The sequence below is a fragment of the Paroedura picta genome, chromosome 16, assembly GCF_049243985.1.
Source record: "Paroedura picta isolate Pp20150507F chromosome 16, Ppicta_v3.0, whole genome shotgun sequence".
NCBI lineage: Eukaryota > Metazoa > Chordata > Lepidosauria > Squamata > Gekkonidae > Paroedura > Paroedura picta.
This window is the reverse complement of record NC_135384.1, coordinates 12,301,075-12,318,417: the sequence shown is the minus strand read 5'-3', so window position 1 is coordinate 12,318,417 and position 17,343 is coordinate 12,301,075. Positions and strand designations below refer to the sequence as shown.

The 17,343-nt window shown below is 42.1% G+C and overlaps 2 protein-coding genes and 1 pseudogene across 2 annotated transcripts; all 3 read right to left on the bottom strand.

The window, feature by feature from the left end:
• Positions 1–1,433: 1,433 nt before the first annotated feature.
• On the bottom strand, positions 1,434–2,369 carry LOC143825249 (olfactory receptor 14J1-like). Its single transcript, XM_077313272.1, has one exon. The coding sequence runs from the start codon at positions 2,367–2,369 to the stop codon at positions 1,434–1,436; it is 936 nt and encodes a 311-aa protein (XP_077169387.1).
• Positions 2,370–6,110: 3,741 nt separating this feature from the next.
• On the bottom strand, positions 6,111–7,064 carry LOC143826715 (olfactory receptor 14A16-like). Its single transcript, XM_077315634.1, has one exon. The coding sequence runs from the start codon at positions 7,062–7,064 to the stop codon at positions 6,111–6,113; it is 954 nt and encodes a 317-aa protein (XP_077171749.1).
• Positions 7,065–9,819: 2,755 nt separating this feature from the next.
• LOC143825248 (olfactory receptor 14A16-like) lies at positions 9,820–14,559 on the bottom strand (annotated as a pseudogene).
• Positions 14,560–17,343: the final 2,784 nt, after the last annotated feature.

The window sequence follows — 17,343 nt, the reverse complement described above, 5'->3', positions numbered from 1 at the left end:
GTTCCCCACCCTTTCTTCTATCCACTTCACTTCCCCTCCAAATTCCTTCCCAATAACTTTCCATAGCAGTATCAACCTCCATCCCTGATTCCCTTTCCCAATACCTAACACAATATCAAGTTAAATTGTGTGTAGCCAAGGGCCATTGCAAACCTTAAAATAAGCATAATATAACTCTACAAATTATATAGTTTTCAAAACAACATCTAAAAGTCATTATTACAAAGTGGCTTTAAATTTTACCAAATCAAACAAAATAATATTTCACAAATCTAGCCTTGATTGTTCTTGTAGCCAAAGGAAATAAAGATACATTATAGGTAATGTGGGGGTCTAAATCCAACAAAAACGTGCATTGTATCTCAGACTCTGTGTATCCATCATATTTAACAAAACGTTTTCTCAATAATTTAAATCTCAGCACTGGATAGAGCTTTGCATCTTCTAGAAGGCTGCATCTGCTATAACTGGATCTCCACAAGCATAGGTCCTTGATTCAGCCAGTAACTGGGCATATCTGTTTTCCAAATAGGCCACTGGCCTGGCCTGGCAATGTAGCATAGTAAATACCAATGTAAGTTCAGGGCTACTGATGTTACTTAAATATGCTGAGCAATCAAAATCATTTATCAAAATATAAACATTTGTTTGCGCTTCAAAATGTCAACATAATCCTTCTGATTTGTTAGTAGACAAATCACTACTCACTGTAAGGAATAGTTTATAAATGTCCTTCCCTAATATCCTATTAAAATTAATTTATATAACACACCATTGGGCTGGAATTAGAATAGATGGCAAATACATCTAAACACAAAGGCACATAATCTGCCCCCATGTAGAAAACATAGACACCATACAGGAGAGTCCTGGACATTCATATTAGGTTAGTGAGATTTCAGAGACTGACACACTAATGGTCTCCCCACCCAGGACAGAGATACATATATTTGGAAACTCTCCAAAAGAATTGCTGCTAATCTCAAATTCCCAGCCTCTCCTTCCCCACACTCCTACAAAACTCAATAAGCAATCAGGAACACACAACAGTTTTCTGTCCAGTATCCAGGAGTCACCAAGAAATCTTTAGTTTTACTTGGTAGAGTAACTACAGTTATTGTTTGTGTCTTGGGAAATCTCCGAGGTCTTACCCAGAGTATTATCTTCATTCTGGACAACCCCATTGCATGCCTTCTAGTTTCTTTGCAACCCTGGAAAATCTTATCAGTGCATTTTTGAGAAGCATTTTTGAGAACATGTCAACCATTGTCCAAGGATACATCTTCCTATGAAAGTAGAGCATGCAGAACAACTGTGTGTGTAATATTTGGGTGGCTTATATATACCACCTGCTTAAGTGTGGGTATCGTTTTTCTTTCTATGACGCACTGGCCAGTTGACCCTCAACCCAACTTTTGTAGAAAAGCGCTACTTTAAATTGTTTTTGAGAAATCCCTTAAATCAGAGAGCTTCGACAGTGCAGTCTTGATTTCTTTGTTTCTCATGCCATAGATGAATGGATTGAGCAAGGGAGGGAGAATAACATAAATTATTGCAAAAAGAAGATCTTGGTTAGATGAAGTGTGACTCTGAGGCCTCATGTAGTTGAACAGACTACTAAGTATAAGGAAAGACACCACAGTGAGATGGGGAAGGCAAGTGGAGAGGGCCTTTTTCTGACCATGAACAGAAGGGATTCTGAGCACTGCTGCAAAAATCTTCATGTAGGAGACAATGATGAAGACGAAGCATCCTAGTCCGATGAAACCGCTAAACATAATAATACCAACTTCAATTAGATACATGTCAGAGCAGGAGAGTTTTAGAATCTGTGGAACTTCACAGAAGAACTGATTGATCATGTTGGAGCAGAAGGTGATGGTAAAAGTTCCTCCAATGTGTAAGATGCCATAGGGTATACCTGCTATCCATGCACCGACTGCCATCTGAATACAGGCTTGCCTGTGCATAATTGTCTCATATTGCAATGGATTGCAGATAGCAACATACCGATCATGGGCCATTATGGTTAAGATGGCCACATTTGACCCTCCAAGGAAGAAGAGAAAGAAAACCTGAACAACACAGGCAGAATAAGAAATGGACCTGGAGTTCAGGAGGGAATTGGCCATAGCTTTGGGTACTGTAATGGAAACCATGCCAAGATCCAGAAGTGCCAGGTTCATGAGAAAAAAGTACATGGGGGTGTGCAGGTGATGATCAAAGGCTACAGCAATGATGATGAGAAGGTTGCCGGTCACTGCAGTCAAGTATACTGCCAAGAATACAAAGAAATGTAAGATCTGTAGTTGTCGGATATCTGAAAATTCCAGGAGCAGAAATTCAGTTCTGGATGTAAGATTGGGCATTATGTTCTCAATAGCAAGTTGCAGTCTGCCTGTAGGATATATTAAAGCAACAATTTTATTCCAGTAATTTCAATTAAAAATTTGTCTGGCTTCCTTGTTTCAAGACAGCCCTGTATTGAATCGAATGTCAAGTAAATGGAAAAATCCAGCCGAGACTTACCTTGGCCAAACATTGATGCAGCAGAAGGCTTGATGGGAGATAGAGGTGATCACCCTCCAGTGTGCGTGCTGCTGGAATGCAGTACACACAGCATCAGGGCAGGGCAGGTCCGTGGTGACTATTTAAGTCACCGTGTGCATGGGTCTCCCTCTTCAGCTGGAATGCTGTGGGAGCTGCTCCCCTCCCACCCATCCTATGTTGTGTTCAGGATTGTTCTGGGTTTTGAGGTGGATGTTTTTGGGGGTTTTCCAATAATTGTCACAGCTGCTCGTTTGCATGGGATGGAGCCTGTTGGCAGAAGTCCGCACTCCTAACCACTGCACCAAATTCTCTCTCTCTCTCTCTCTCTCTCTCTCTCTCTCTCTCTCTCTCTCTCTCTCTCTCTCTCTCTCTCTCTCTCAACTGTTTTTTGTAGTTTTCTCAGGTTGTGTGGCCGTGTTCTGTTAGTTTTTGCCCCTAACGTTTCTCCTTGCATATGTGGCTGGCCTCTTTAGAGGCCTTCTAAAATACAAGAAGAAGAACAATTTCAGCAAGTACAGTGAAAGGATGATGGGAGGAGTCGCTTCATCAGTGTTCTGCAATAATTCTGCACACACAAAGACACATACTTATCAATTGTACAATATTATATATAATTGACTCCCCTGGAAGAGGCAGTGACCCAAATAGAGAGCCAGCATGATGTAGAGTGTTGGAGCGCTGACTTCTAATCTGGTGAGCCTTCTGTAGAGAAAAGTGGCATATAAGAACCCACTCTTCTTCTTCTTCAGTAATAACAGGGTTCTCACAGCCTCTCCTACCTCACAGGGTGTCTTTTGTGAGGAGAGGAAGGGAAGGTGAATGTAAGTCGCTTTGAGACTCCTTCAGGTAGAGAAAAGCGGCATATAAGAACCAATTCTTCTTCTGCTTCAGTAATATCAGGGCTCTCTCAGCCTCACCTACCTCACAGGGTGTCTGTTTTGGGGAGAGAAAAGGGAAGGTGAATGTAAGCTGCTTTGAGACTCTTTCTGGTAGAGGAAAGCAGCATATAAGAACCCACTCTTCTTCTTCTTGCTTTTTATCTTGGGATCTCCTGTGTCAATTTCTGCAGAGTTTGTAGCAGACCTTGCAAATATTGCATCTTCATTCCATATACTCATATAGTCAGACAGATGCTTAGCATGTATTATCAAAATAAAATGCAGAAAGCTGTGATATAGAGCAAAATACACCAGCAATACTGAACACATAATACAATGAGAAAATATACAAGAACCTTGATAACGTTAGATTTGATTTTTTTTTTCTCCAGCTGCTACCTTCATCCATCCTTTTACCCAATAAGGGTTTACATCTTCACATGGGACTTGCTACAACGTGCATTCCTAATTTCCATCAAACCCAAATAAAAAGGTTGTGTCGATGAGAAAGAGATCCATTTATGTCCTGTGGCTGGCAATTTACTCCCTAGAGTTCAATTCACTTAATTGCAATGTGAAGCTGACACCTTCTCTTTGCCACATTGTTTCTTCTGTTCCGTCCCCCCCCCAAGATAACTTGAGAATTAATACAGCATGTCTGTGTCAGATTACATGAAATAAAATCAAAATCACGAGAGAATAACCCAGACCTATAACTCCATCAGATTTATTCTATGAGGACCAAATCCAGCTAAATGACACAGGATCAGTAAGCCAGGATGTGCAATGAAGGTGTACATGAGTTCAGGGGGGGAACCCTGCAGAAATAACATAAATAATGTAAACAGAATATACATGTTTTGGTCTCTCTCATTTATTGCAAAATATCAGGATGTAATAATTATAACAATAATAAATTTGTTCTTGTATTCCAACCTGCTTGACTGAATCATGGCTGGTAACATCAAGTAAAGCAACACAAATATAATACATATGTACAACAAATGATACAATAAGGATTACATTAAGTTTTAAAATGGTTAACATTGTTAATAATTCGCAAACCACCTATTCTAACATTTTAAATCTTCAGGTGTAGACAGATTTTAATCTGACGCCTGTTGGATGGATTCTTGAGCAGGTGGATCTGTTGATGCCAGGATCTGGTTATCGTATGCTGTATCAAAACATCTTACGGCAGTGACCAGTAAAGTGTTGGCCAATTTATTCCAAAAGTTGAGAGTGATTGTGTTTATTTTGGGGTTTGCATTAGACAGAATCTGTGCCTGCACTGCACACTCTCCTCAGCTAGGAGCTGGGACTGCAAGCTCTGGGCCCCGTCTCACCCATGCTTCCCATTTTCAGTCCTGAATGGGTAGAGAGAGCCAGCAGGGTGATTGGAGCCATTGCCAGGTGAGGCCAGCAAAGAGGAACATGTCACGTGGGCAGGTGGGGAACAGATGCATGTAAGAGCATGATAGTTAAGCCTGTCCCCTTTCCAGGATGACCTATGATGAGTCATGAACTGGCTGAAAAGGAGATGGAGGGAGGAGGAGTATTTGGGGATAAATACACCACTCCACCCCACCAGCTCATTTGGCCAGATTGAATATCTTGCACTCCCATCCCTCACTAGATGTTAATGGGCTCTTGGGAGAATGCATGCAGGGGCTTGTGGGCTGTCATTTCTTTGGGAGAGGGGACATTTGGGATGTTTTTTGTTCAGGTGATTTCCTTAATTTATCAGTCACAACCAGGACTATATAAGTTTGGGTTTGAGTCCATTTTGGGGAAACCAGCCTGCATGCTAATTCCCTTGGTGTGTAGGCATCTCCTAAAGGGATCTTGGGGGTGAGGGCTTAAAAGAGAAATGTTCAGCATGCCTTCCAATGTGGTACCCTCACTCTCAAGTTGCAAGGAAGGTCACTTAGGCCCATTATGCATGGGTCATAATGCCTGCGCTAGCGGTGGCAGCACGGGGTAGCTGCCGCCATGCATAAAAGGTCATAGTGACAATAGTTCTAGTGGAATCCAACAACCTGCCATCCCATGGTTTCCCACCACCCAAGCAAGTGGGCTGGATGGCATGGGGTACATTGACTGGCAGGCAGGTCAGTAAGTGACAAGATCCAATTATCCCATGCTGTACCAAGACTTCTTACAGTTACAACGAATAAAGTTGGGGCCATTTATACCCAAAGTTGAGAGAGATTGGGTATATTGGTGGGGTTGCATTGGAAGGATCCATTGCCTGCACAGCCTTTTCCCCTCTCCTAGTGCTGGGATTGCAAGCATTCATCAACACCTGCACTTTGTAAGCTGTAGGATAAGTGGAGAGAGAGGGACTGGTCCAAGGTCTTCAGTGGGCTTTAAGGAAGAACAAAAAATTGAACCTGGGTCTCCCAGATCCTAGGCTGACCCCATTGCTGCTGCATGGCAATGAGAAGTCCAAAACTTCAACGTCTATTAGGGACAGAGTTTGCAGCACTTAGGCCCGGCCTGCACTGAAGCTCACTTTACTGAGCCAGCACCCATTTTTTATGCCTAATCTTAGGGAGTAAACAGGCTTGATTGATTACATGAAGCACTGGCGATTTCTGCCTTTTGCTGAGCTAATACTACCCACTCCATCTGATGTTAAAAGAAACTGAATTCTCTGCACAAGATGATTCAACCCCAGTTTCATACAAAAGCTTTCCTTGAAATTGTTTTTGAAAAATGACCCAAATCAGAGAGCTTCAACAGTGCGGTCTTGATTTCTTTGTTTCTCATGCCATAGATGAATGGATTGAGCAAGGGAGGGAGAATAACATAAATTATTGCAAAAATAAGATCTTGGTTAGATGAAGTGTGACTATGAGGCCTCATGTAAGTGAAGAGGCTACTAAATATAAGCAAAGACACCACAGTGATATGGGGAAGGCAAGTGGAGAGGGCCTTTTTCTGACCATGAACAGAAGGGATTCTGAGCACTGCTGCAAAAATTGGCAAGTAGGAGACAATGATGAAGATGAAGCATCCTAGTCCAAGTGAAAAGTCAAATATAATAATACCAACTTCCACTAGATACATGTCAGAACAGGAGAGTTTGAGAATCTGTGGTACTTCACAGAAGAACTGATTGATCATGTTGGAGCAAAAGGTGATGGCAAAAGTCCCTCCAATGTTTAATATACCATAGAATATTCCTGTTATCCATGCACTGATTGCCATCTGAATGCAGGCTCGTCTGTGCATAATTGTCTCATATTGCAATGGATTGCAGATAGCGACATACCGATCATGTGCCATTATTGTTAAGATGGCCAAATTTGACCATCCAAGGGAGAAGAGAAAGAAAACCTGAGCTACACATGCAGAATAAGAAATGGACCTGGTGTTCAGGAAGGAATTGGCCATAGCTTTGGGTACTGTGATGGAAACCATGCCAAGATCCAGAAGTGCCAGATTCATGAGAAAAAAGTACATGGGGGTGTGCAGGTGATGATCAAGGGCTACAGCAATTACGATGAGAAGATTGCCAGTCACTGCAGTAAAGTATACTGCTAAGAATATGAAGAAATGCAAGATCTGTAGTTCTCGGATGTCTGAAAACTCCAGGAGCAGAAATTCAGTTGTGGAGGTAATGTTGAGCATTATGCCTTCAATTTCCGGCTGTAGTATGCCTGTAGGACATATTAGAGAAACAATTTTATTTCAGTAATTTCAATTAACAATTAGTCTGGCTTCCTGTATTGAATTGAATGTGGAGTAAATGGGATATTCTTCATCAGGGACCAGATAAGTAGTAAACAAGGTCTCATATTTGCTGGCCTCAGATATATGTCAGCAACCCAAAGGAGGAGCAAATCTATATGAAGTTAAAATACAACTATTTATTATTAAGTGCACATTAAACAGATTAAACATCATTAAAACATATGAATTACAGTCTGCGTGATATTGCACGTACAATCTCAATGCTTGCACATGGTATGACCATAGATCAAATGTGTTTCATCAGTGTTCAAGTAAATCACATGCACCAGTATAATGATACAGTACAATAATAAGACCTGATAGATAGCATAGGAATCATAAAATATTAATCTGTCTGCAATATTTAATAATCCTTTAAACTGTGGAGCTCACAATCTAAAATCAAAGTCTTCAAGAACAACCATTCAGTCCACTGCAAAGATTCCATCTTCAGCATGCCTCCTCATGTGTAAACCATACGGGATACTGTATAAGCATACTATATGTGTGCTTATGGTTTACATGGCCACTGATGAAGTCCCTCTGGGTTGAAATATCTTTGGTCATGCCCTGTATAAGCATTGAGACGGGCTGTGAAATATTGCACAAATTGGGATGTATATGTTTTAATGATTTTAATCTGCTTCATGTGCACCTAATAATAAATATTTATATTTTATATGTATATTCTCAGTTTCAGGTTCCTGACTTGTTTTCTCATGTTGGATTTGTTTCACTGTTCATTTTGTTCCTGATAAGGAATATCCCACTGTATTTTATCTTTATCTTTATCTTTATCTTTATCTTTATCTTTATCTTTATCTTTATCTTTATCTTTATCTTTATCTTTATCTTTATCTTTATCTTTATCTTTATCTTTATCTTTATCTTTATCTTTATCTTTATCCATCTCTCAGCCTTTGGTTTCCTGACTCAAAAACAACCTCCTTGTACTAAATTGCACTGACCTAAGTTAGTACAAGATCCATGCTGATGGATTCTGGCCACTTCACAACAAAGCTCATGGAGTGATGCTGTGCGTTTGCAGCTGGTCTGCGCATTGACAGTGTGTACATGGAATTATCAGTGCATGGAAACTGAGCAGCGATGCGTACTCTTATTCTATACTTAAAAGCTCTGTTGCAACGTTTATTTTTAACCAGGATTGTTGTACAATGCAACATTTTCAAAAAAGAAATTAAAAGGATGATGAAAGGAATAACGTGGACACTGTTCAACAATAATTCCAAGCACCCAAAGACACACAGTTATTCATTCCACAATCTTATATGTATTGGATCCCCTGGAACACGCAGTGATCCAAATAGTTCTTTTTTTCATTTGGGATTCCCCAGATCGATTTCAGCTGAGAATGAAGCGGCGTTTGCAAATATTGCATCTTCATTCCATATGCTCAAATGGTCAGTTAGATGCGTAGGGTGTATTATAAAACTAAAATGCAGAATAGCTCTAGAAACTGTGATGCACACCGAAAGACACCAGCAATACTATATACATGATGGAATAAGCAAAAGTACAAGTACCTTGATACTGTTAGATTCAGTTTCTTCTAACCCCTAACCCTACCATTTATGCATCCTTTTGCCCAAGTAAGGCCTTATATCTTCCGGTGGGACTTACTACAAAGTACATTCCTGATTTCTGTCTAACTCAAATAAAAAGGGTTGTGCAAATGAGAAAGAGATACATTTATATTCTGTGGCTGGCAACTTACTCCCATGAGTTCAATTCACTTAATTGCAATCTAAGGCTGACACCCTTTTCTCTTTGCTATATTATTTCTTCTGGTTTTTTGACTAACAGAAAATGATAATTAATACAGCATGTCTGGGTCAGATTACATGAAAAAGGGTCAAATTTATGGGAGAGAAATACACACCGAAGACATCCGATTTCTTTTATGAGGACTAAATCCAGCTGCTAAATCAGGGTAGTCAACCTGTGGTCCTCCAGATGTCCATGGACTACAATTCCCATGAGCCCCTGCCAGCAAATGCACAGGTTGATTATCCCTGTGCTAAATGACACAGGATCAAAAGGCCAGGATGAGCAAACAAAGTGTATATGAGTTCAAGGTGGGGGGTACCTGAAGAAATAACATGAATTACAAAAACAGAATATAAACTCTTGGGCTTCTCTCATTTATAACAAAGTATTTGGAAATAATAGTAATAATCATCTTTAAACCGCCCGCGGCTACCCAGAGTAAGGCAATGGCAAGCCACCTTGGAACGTCTCTCGCTAGGAAAATACAACCGCAGAAGGAAGAGTCAGACTGCTACCCCCGACTGCCCCCAAATTCCTCAGCGCCCCCTTGGATTCTTCCACAGCCCCCCAGGGGGGCCTACCACCCACTTTGGGAACACCTAGTTTAGGGCTTCAAACATAAGAATAAGAACCTTCAGTCTGATTCGGTCTCCAGTCTGGAGCCAGTGCAGTTGGGATAGCAAAGCTATAATGTGTGCATTCCATTGGATCCTGGTAAGTAACCGAGCTGCTGCATTCCGGACTAGTTTGAGTTTCCAGACCATTTTCAAGGATAGTCTGCTTTGCCTGTCAATGAAACTATTAGGCAGTTTAATTGCAGTTGTTGCAGTTAATTCTAACAGATAAATCATTATAATTACTAGTCTTATGTCCTTTTCCCTGGCATTTCATTGTCAACGTAGTTGCTATATATTAAGATGTAATCTGTTAAAAAGAGAGGAGTGATTATAACAGTACAGGCTGTAATTAAACTGCATAATAGTTTCATTTTTTTTGTTACACTGGAGCTCATTCCTGACTGTCATTGTACTGCCCCACACCCACCTCGTTTGTTGTTGCTGCAGTGCACAACAGTTGTGAGCAGGTCCTCTGTAGATAAGGTGGCATCTAGGAACACATCAAAGCTAAAGGTATTAAATCAACCCCATCAAGAGCAGGGAGTTGTACTAAACCCCTCCATCTCTACCCAGTCAGAGGACCTCTGTTTTAGCTGGATTTAACTTCATCCAACTCAGCTTGAGCCAATCTACCACAGCCTCTAGATATATGGCATCAAAGCAAGGTTTTACACTTTTAAATGGTCCATCAGCCTACACAAATGGTTCAGGAACTGGCATATCTATTCAGTTTGATTCATGGTTTGGTTAATGCTTCAGTCACAAGCCACAAACTGAACTGAACCACAAACATTTAAATGGCCCTGCTTTCTGCTGCCCATGAAAAGCCATGGAACAGGTGAGGTATCATGACCAACAGAAAAGTGGAAGGGAAGTCCCAGAATATCCCTCCTTCGTGGGAGATCTCCCCCTTTCTCTTGGCCATGGCAAGCCATGGACAGGAAATAGGAGGAAAGAAAAGCCTTTTCCTGGTTCAGGAACTGGGATATCCATTCAGATAGAGCTCTGAGAGCTGTAACTGGCCCAAGGTCTCCCAGCTGGCTGCATGTGAAGGCATGGGGAATCAAACTGATTCTCCAGATTAGAGGCTGATGCTGTTAACCATTATACCACGCTGTCGCTCAAACATCTCTATTGGAACATGTGCAAATTATTTGAGACAAACATGTATTAAATATTTGCCTGCACAGACCTTGGGAAATAGCCTGTTAAATAACTATAATCATGGCCATGACTTACCACAAAATGGTTGCATTGCTGGAGGAGTTTGGTAGGAGGCTTTCCCATCCTTAGTTTATCAGCGAATTAAGGTGGGAACATCAGGGCTCCACATCATTCAGATGGGCTGGCTCAGTCAAGCACAGGAAGTTTTAGGGCAGGCTCTATGTTGTTGTGTCACAGAGCCTGCATAGGATTTTCTCCAGAAGTGTGGGTTTTGTGGATCCCCACCCATCCTCCCCTTTTTTATTGGTTTCGTTTATTTAATATAGATCTAATCGTCACATCTAACAGTTTTACATATGTGGGGAAATCCTATTGGGGGAGATGGGTCTCTGTGTCCACCTTCCCCTTTGGGGGACTTTTTAAAGGGTTCTGGAAGTTTGAGCCACCACATGGTTTTCGGAGAAGGAGGTGGCACCAAGACTCACCCCAGGAGTCACATGGAATTATTTAGAGGTGGACACTCTTCTGACACCACTCATATTTGCCACGCTCAGGTTTTTTGCCTAGCAGGTGTGCTGTAGAATGTTCATTGAACAGCAGGCAGGTCACTTGATTTTCTGAGATCCACCCCCATCTTTTGCCAGTGTGAAGAGCTGAAATCAGTAAATGTTTTGGCCTGTTTTGTTTTTGTTTTTCAAAATGTAGTCTGGCGTCTCTCTGGAAGACCTCATCTCATTGAGCTCTAGGCCTGCAATCATAAATGTATCCTTTTTCTTGATGAGCATCACAGTCCCGTCATTTATTATTCAGGACATATTGACACTACCTCTTCAGAGGCCAGCTCAAAGCAGCTTACATAGTAAAAGAGATGAAATCATTAAAAAAAAATTAAATTTATCCATCATTAAAAGCCCCCCCCCCAAAAAAAAATCCAAAAACAACATGACAGCACAACAAAAGGCTTTGCAACACAGATTATAAAACATTTAACAATCTGAAATAATCTTCACAACAGGCTAGATACAGACTAAAAACGAAAAGAGCAACCCCTTACTTAAATTTTTTTGTTAAAATAAAGCTTTTGGTCTGGACTCCAAAAGAGAGTAAGGTAGTAGCCTTTCAAAATCAAGTAATATTTTATTGAACACACAAAATATTACTCTATCATAGGGACAGTATTTATTCTTAAAAGAAAATAATGTCCACATATTGACAAGATAACCCAGTATTCTTACTGTGGAATTTCAAAGATACACACTATGGAATTCATCATGCTAAAAAAAGAATGTTCAAACTACCGCACCATTGCACTAATTTCTCATGCTAGCAAAGTTATGCTCAAAATCCTACAAGCTAGGCTCCAGCAATATGTGGACCGAGAACTTCCAGAAGTACAGGCAGGATTTCGAAGAGGCAGAGGAACTAGAGATCAAATTGCCAACATACGCTGGATCATGGAGAAAGCTAGGGAGTACCAGAAGAACGTCTACTTCTGCTTCATTGACTATGCTAAAGCCTTTGATTGTGTGGAACACAACAAATTGTGGCAAGTTCTTAAAGAGATGGGAATACCAGAGCATCTTATTTGTCTCTTGAGAAATTTATATGCAGGTCAAGAAGCAACAGTGAGAACTGAACATGGAATCACTGACTGGTTCAAAATTGAGAAAGGAGTTCGGCAAGGCTGTATACTGTCGCCTTGCCTATTTAACTTGTATGCAGAGCACATCATGAGAAATGCGGGATTAGAGGAGTCACAAATTGGGATCAAGATTGCAGGGAGAAATATCAACAACCTCAGATATGCAGATGATACCACTCTAATGGCAGAAAGTGAAGAGGAACTAAAGAGCCTGTTGATGCGGGTGAAGGAGGAGAGTGCCAAAGTTGGCTTGAAACTCAACATCAAGAAAACAAAGATCATGGCATCCGGCCCTCTCAATTCCTGGCAAATAGAAGGGGAAGAAATGGAGATAGTGACAGATTTTATTTTCCTGGGCTCCAAGATCACTGCAGATGGGGACTGCAGCAAAGAAATTAAAAGACGCTTGCTCCTGGGGAGGAAAGCTATGGCAAATCTAGACAGCATCCTAAAAAGCAGAGACATCACCCTGCCAACAAAAGTGCGTTTAGTCAAGGCTATGGTCTTCCCAGTTGCAATGTATGGCTGCGAAAGTTGGACCATAAGGAAGGCCGAGCATCAAAGAATTGAGGCTTTTGAACTCTGGTGCTGGAGAAGACTCTTGCGAGTCCCTTGGACTGCAAGGCGAACAAACCGGTCAGTCCTAGAGGAGATCAGCCCTGACTGCTCTTTAGAAGGCCAGATCCTGAAGATGAAACTCAAATATTTTGGCCACCTCATGAGAAGGAAGGACTCCCTGGAGAAGAGCCTAATGCTGGGAGCGATCGAGGGCAAAAGAAGAAGGGGACGACAGAGAATGAGGTGGCTGGATGGAGTCACTGAAGCAGTAGGTGCAAACTTAAATGGACTCCGGGGAATGGTAGAAGACAGGAAGGCCTGGAGGATCATTGTCCATGGGGTCGCGATGGGTCGGACACAACTTCGCACATAACAACAAAAAAAGAATGGCAGACATTTGGTGCTTGGGGCACAGTCTCCCCTTCAAAAGTTTGGACAGAGCGGATCTAATCTCTTGATTTCTCATGCTGTAAATCACCGGATTCATCATGGGTGGCAGCGTGGAGTACATAATAGCAATCATCATGACTACATCTTTGGGAGCTTTACATGTGGGGCACACATAGGCAAGGGTGCCTGTGACGATAAATAAAGAGACAACAATGAGGTGGGGCAAGCAGGTAGAAAGAGCTTTCTTCCTTGCTTGTTCAGAGGGGATTCTTAGCACACTGGTGAAAATCTGCACATAAGAAAACACAATGAAGACAAAACAGCCAAAGGCTATAAAGGTAAAGGTAAAGGTATCCCCTGTGCAAGCACCGAGTCATGTCTGACCCTTGGGGTGACGCCCTCTAGCGTTTTCATGGCAGACTCAATACGGGGTGGTTTGCCAGTGCCTTCCCCAGTCATGACCGTTTACCCCCCAGCAGCAAGCTGGGTACTCATTTTACCGACCTCGGAAGGATGGAAGGCTGAGTCAACCTTGAGCCGGCTGCTGGGATCGAACTCCCAACCTCATGAGCAAAGCTTTCAGGCGGCTGCCTTACCACTCTGCGCCACAAGAGGCTCACCAAAGGCTATACCTGCACCAAATACATTGACCCCAAATTCCATTGAATAATTGTCACGGCAGGAGAGTTTGAGCAGCTGTGGAATTTCACAGAAGAATTGGTTGATGACATTGGAGCAGGTTATTGAGAAGGTGCCCTGGATATGTAAGGTCGCATAGAACATGGCCATGATCCATGCACCAGCTGCCATTTGAATGCAGGTTCTCATGTTCATTACTGTTACATAGCGTAGTGGATTGCAGATGGCAACATGTCGGTCATAAGCCATGATGGTGAGGAGGAACAGGTCAGTCAGTGCAAAGAAGATGAGAAAGAAGACTTGGGAAACACACTCTGTATAGGAGATGAGCCTGGTATTCCTAAGAGAGTTGCTCATGGCTTTTGGGAATGTTCCCTGAGATGTTGCCAATGTCTGCGATGGACAAATTGACCAGGAAAAAGTACATGGGTGTCTGAAGGTGATGGTTGAGAGCTACTAGGGTGATGATGAGAAGATTTCCCATGACGGTTGCCAAATAAAGAAGAAGGAAGATCACAAAGTATAAAACCTGCAGCTGCCGCGTATCAGAGAATCCCAGAAGAACGAAAACCGTTACTGTGGTTTGGTTAAACATTTCGTTTCTTGTTAAAAGAAAAAAAAAACAAAAGTCAATAGGCAGCATTAATTGGAAGATTAAACAGAAAACAATTTAAAAGAATGACATTTTATTTCACCATAAACTTTCATCAGATATCCTCTCCACCTTTATTTATTTATTTATTTGCAAAAGGATTGTCTAATAGAATCCAATTCATGACATTTGTATCCCACCTTTCTAATACTGTAAGGCTGCTTACATAGTATTCATAGGAGGTCCCCAATCCAACCACTGACTAGACTAGATCCAGACCAGATTAAAAACAATAAACACAGTGTTTCTGATTCTAATTCCTCTGCTACTTACCATCCGCTGCATCTCACTCTTAAGTCTGTTATGTGTTGCAGATGCTAACAATGTTTTGTTTGTTAACCCTTCATCCTTTCTTCTTTTTGTGCTCTTTTGGCCCTTAGGAGACCTGTTCACTGGGGATTATCAGAGCTCACATAAGGTGATCACTTTTGATTTTGTTTATCTATGGAGGAGATGCAAATCAAACTTAGGACTGCTTCCAAAAAGTTACATTTAAGTGGTAGAGTCTTAAGCCAAAACACATATGAAATAGATCAGTTGTTGGCTACCCTGATGCATAATTCAGTCTTTTTAAAAAGGCTATACCTCTCTAAGATCCTGTGACTGTCCTATCCCTCTTGTCCCTTCATAATCCAAACAGGTTCTTTTGGAAGAGGCTCGTGACCTGTCTAAGGATCCTGAAGAACATACTGTATTTGAGCCACAAGCTGCCTGTGTGAGGATAGCAATGTGCGGTGATAAAAAGAGAAGTACAGTATTTGCTGGAGTATAAGACTACTTTTCCCCCCTGAAAAACATGCCTCCAAGTGGGGGGGTCGTCCTATACGCCAGGTGCACTTCAGTTGGGATAGACATAGCTGCCCATAGTGGCCCATAGTACTGTAATGTAATGTAACAAACTCTATATTTTGAATGGAAATGTTGGGGGGTCGTCTTATACGCCTAGTCGTCTTATGCGCCGGCAAATACGATACTAGCTGTCTGCTGGGCCATTGAGGCCCTCTGGCAGTACCTGTAGGACAACTGTGATCCCATGTTATGGCTCTAACACATGAAAGACTCCAACTGTAGGCTGGTTTGTTGGTATCTGCTATTGCAGTCATAAGTTGCCATAGAGTAACATAGAGCTGGGGAAAACCCATCTTCATTAGATTTTTATACCACCCCCCCCCGTATGGCTCGGGGTAGTTTACATGGAAAATCTGGGGGGTATTACATGGAACATCATAGATATAAGTAACAGTCATAACATAATATATGCAACAATTTCAACAGATTGACAGAATATTACAACTGCTTCAATTGAACAACAATTTTGATAGTGACAACAACTTTAACAGAACCCCAAGGGAGATCAGAACCCTAGGGAGGTCAGATTCATTCAGATCATGAGGCATGTCTGGGGGGGAGAACCTATGGATGTTGTTGGGTCAGATTAGTGGAGGGTTAGATTGCTGGAGGAGCTCCCCCTTGAAGGTCCTGTGGAATTGTAGAAGTTCAGGCAGAGCCCTAATCTCTTCTGGGAGCTCTTTCCACCAGGTGGGGTCCAGGACAGAGAAGGCCTTTGTTGAGGTCTGGCATGCTTTTTGGGGGCCAGAGGCCACTAACCAATTGGCAGTGGCAGAGCATAATACTCTTTTGGGGGTATAGGCAAAGAGGGCACTGGGCCCAGACTGTGTATGGCATTTCTTCTCTTGGCAGGTAGAAGAAGAGTTGGTGGGCCTCCCCAGTGAGGATCTAGGACAAAAGGGGCAGGAACCAAATGACTTTAGATAAGACACGCTCACGGGAGGGGGCAAAATGGTCCCAGGCAGGACCAACTGTGAAGATAGAGGAGCAGGGCCAGTTGCTGAGACAGGCATTAACAGAAATGCTACCACACATCTTGTTGGGAGTATTTATTTTAAACCTGATTTGGTCTTCAATTGGGTTAATACATTATCCTCCATGGTGTCCATTAGGAGGTAGAACTGGGTGTCAGCATATTGGTGACAACTTTGGACCAACTGGGCAAGAGGGCAAAAAAAGAGAGATGTGCCTGGCCTCAGCCCAGGCCAGGGCCTTTTTGGTCCTGGCCCCAACCTGGTAAAATTGAGCTTCTGGGAGAGCTAAGAGTCTTGACAGAGGTGACAAAGTTCTGCAGGGCCTGTAAAATGGAGCTCTTCTGCCAGGTCTATAGTTAAGGCTGGATTCATATGATCAATGGGCCCCCCTCCGGCTATTGTATCTAGTGCATCCTCTTGTCAGATAACTGTAGGAGGTAGGAAGGATCTTGCCATCTTAGCTTTGTGGGAAACTGATGTTTAAGGGTGATTTTTATGTGGACTTGAATAGTATTGAGGAGACTGTAACTCTCTGTGGGACTCCACATTTGAGTTCACAGTGGTGATTACCACTCTTTGTCCTCAACCTTGGAGAAAGGTGAGCAGCCATTTTAGGGCTGTGTCAGCAAGGTGGTAAGCAAGAAGCTCATGGTCACCACTATTGAATGCTGCTGACAGGTCTAGTACTATTAGCAGCACTGAGCCACCTCAGTCCAGCTGGTGCCAAGGGTCATTTGTTACGGCAGCCAGTGCTGTTTCTACCCCATGACCAGGTTGGAAGACAGACTGGAATGGATCAAGGACTGAAGCTTCATCCAGATATGCTAGTAACTGATCTGCAGCTCAAGCTAAGTTTCTGAGTGATTTTTTTTTACAAGACCAGCATTGTGTATGCATTGTGTAT

Excerpts from the sequence above, each read along its gene's own strand:
- LOC143825249 (XM_077313272.1), bottom strand. The coding sequence starts at position 2,369 with ATGCCCAATCTTACATCCAGAACTGAATTTCTGCTCCTGGAATTTTCA.
- LOC143826715 (XM_077315634.1), bottom strand. The coding sequence starts at position 7,064 with ATGCTCAACATTACCTCCACAACTGAATTTCTGCTCCTGGAGTTTTCA.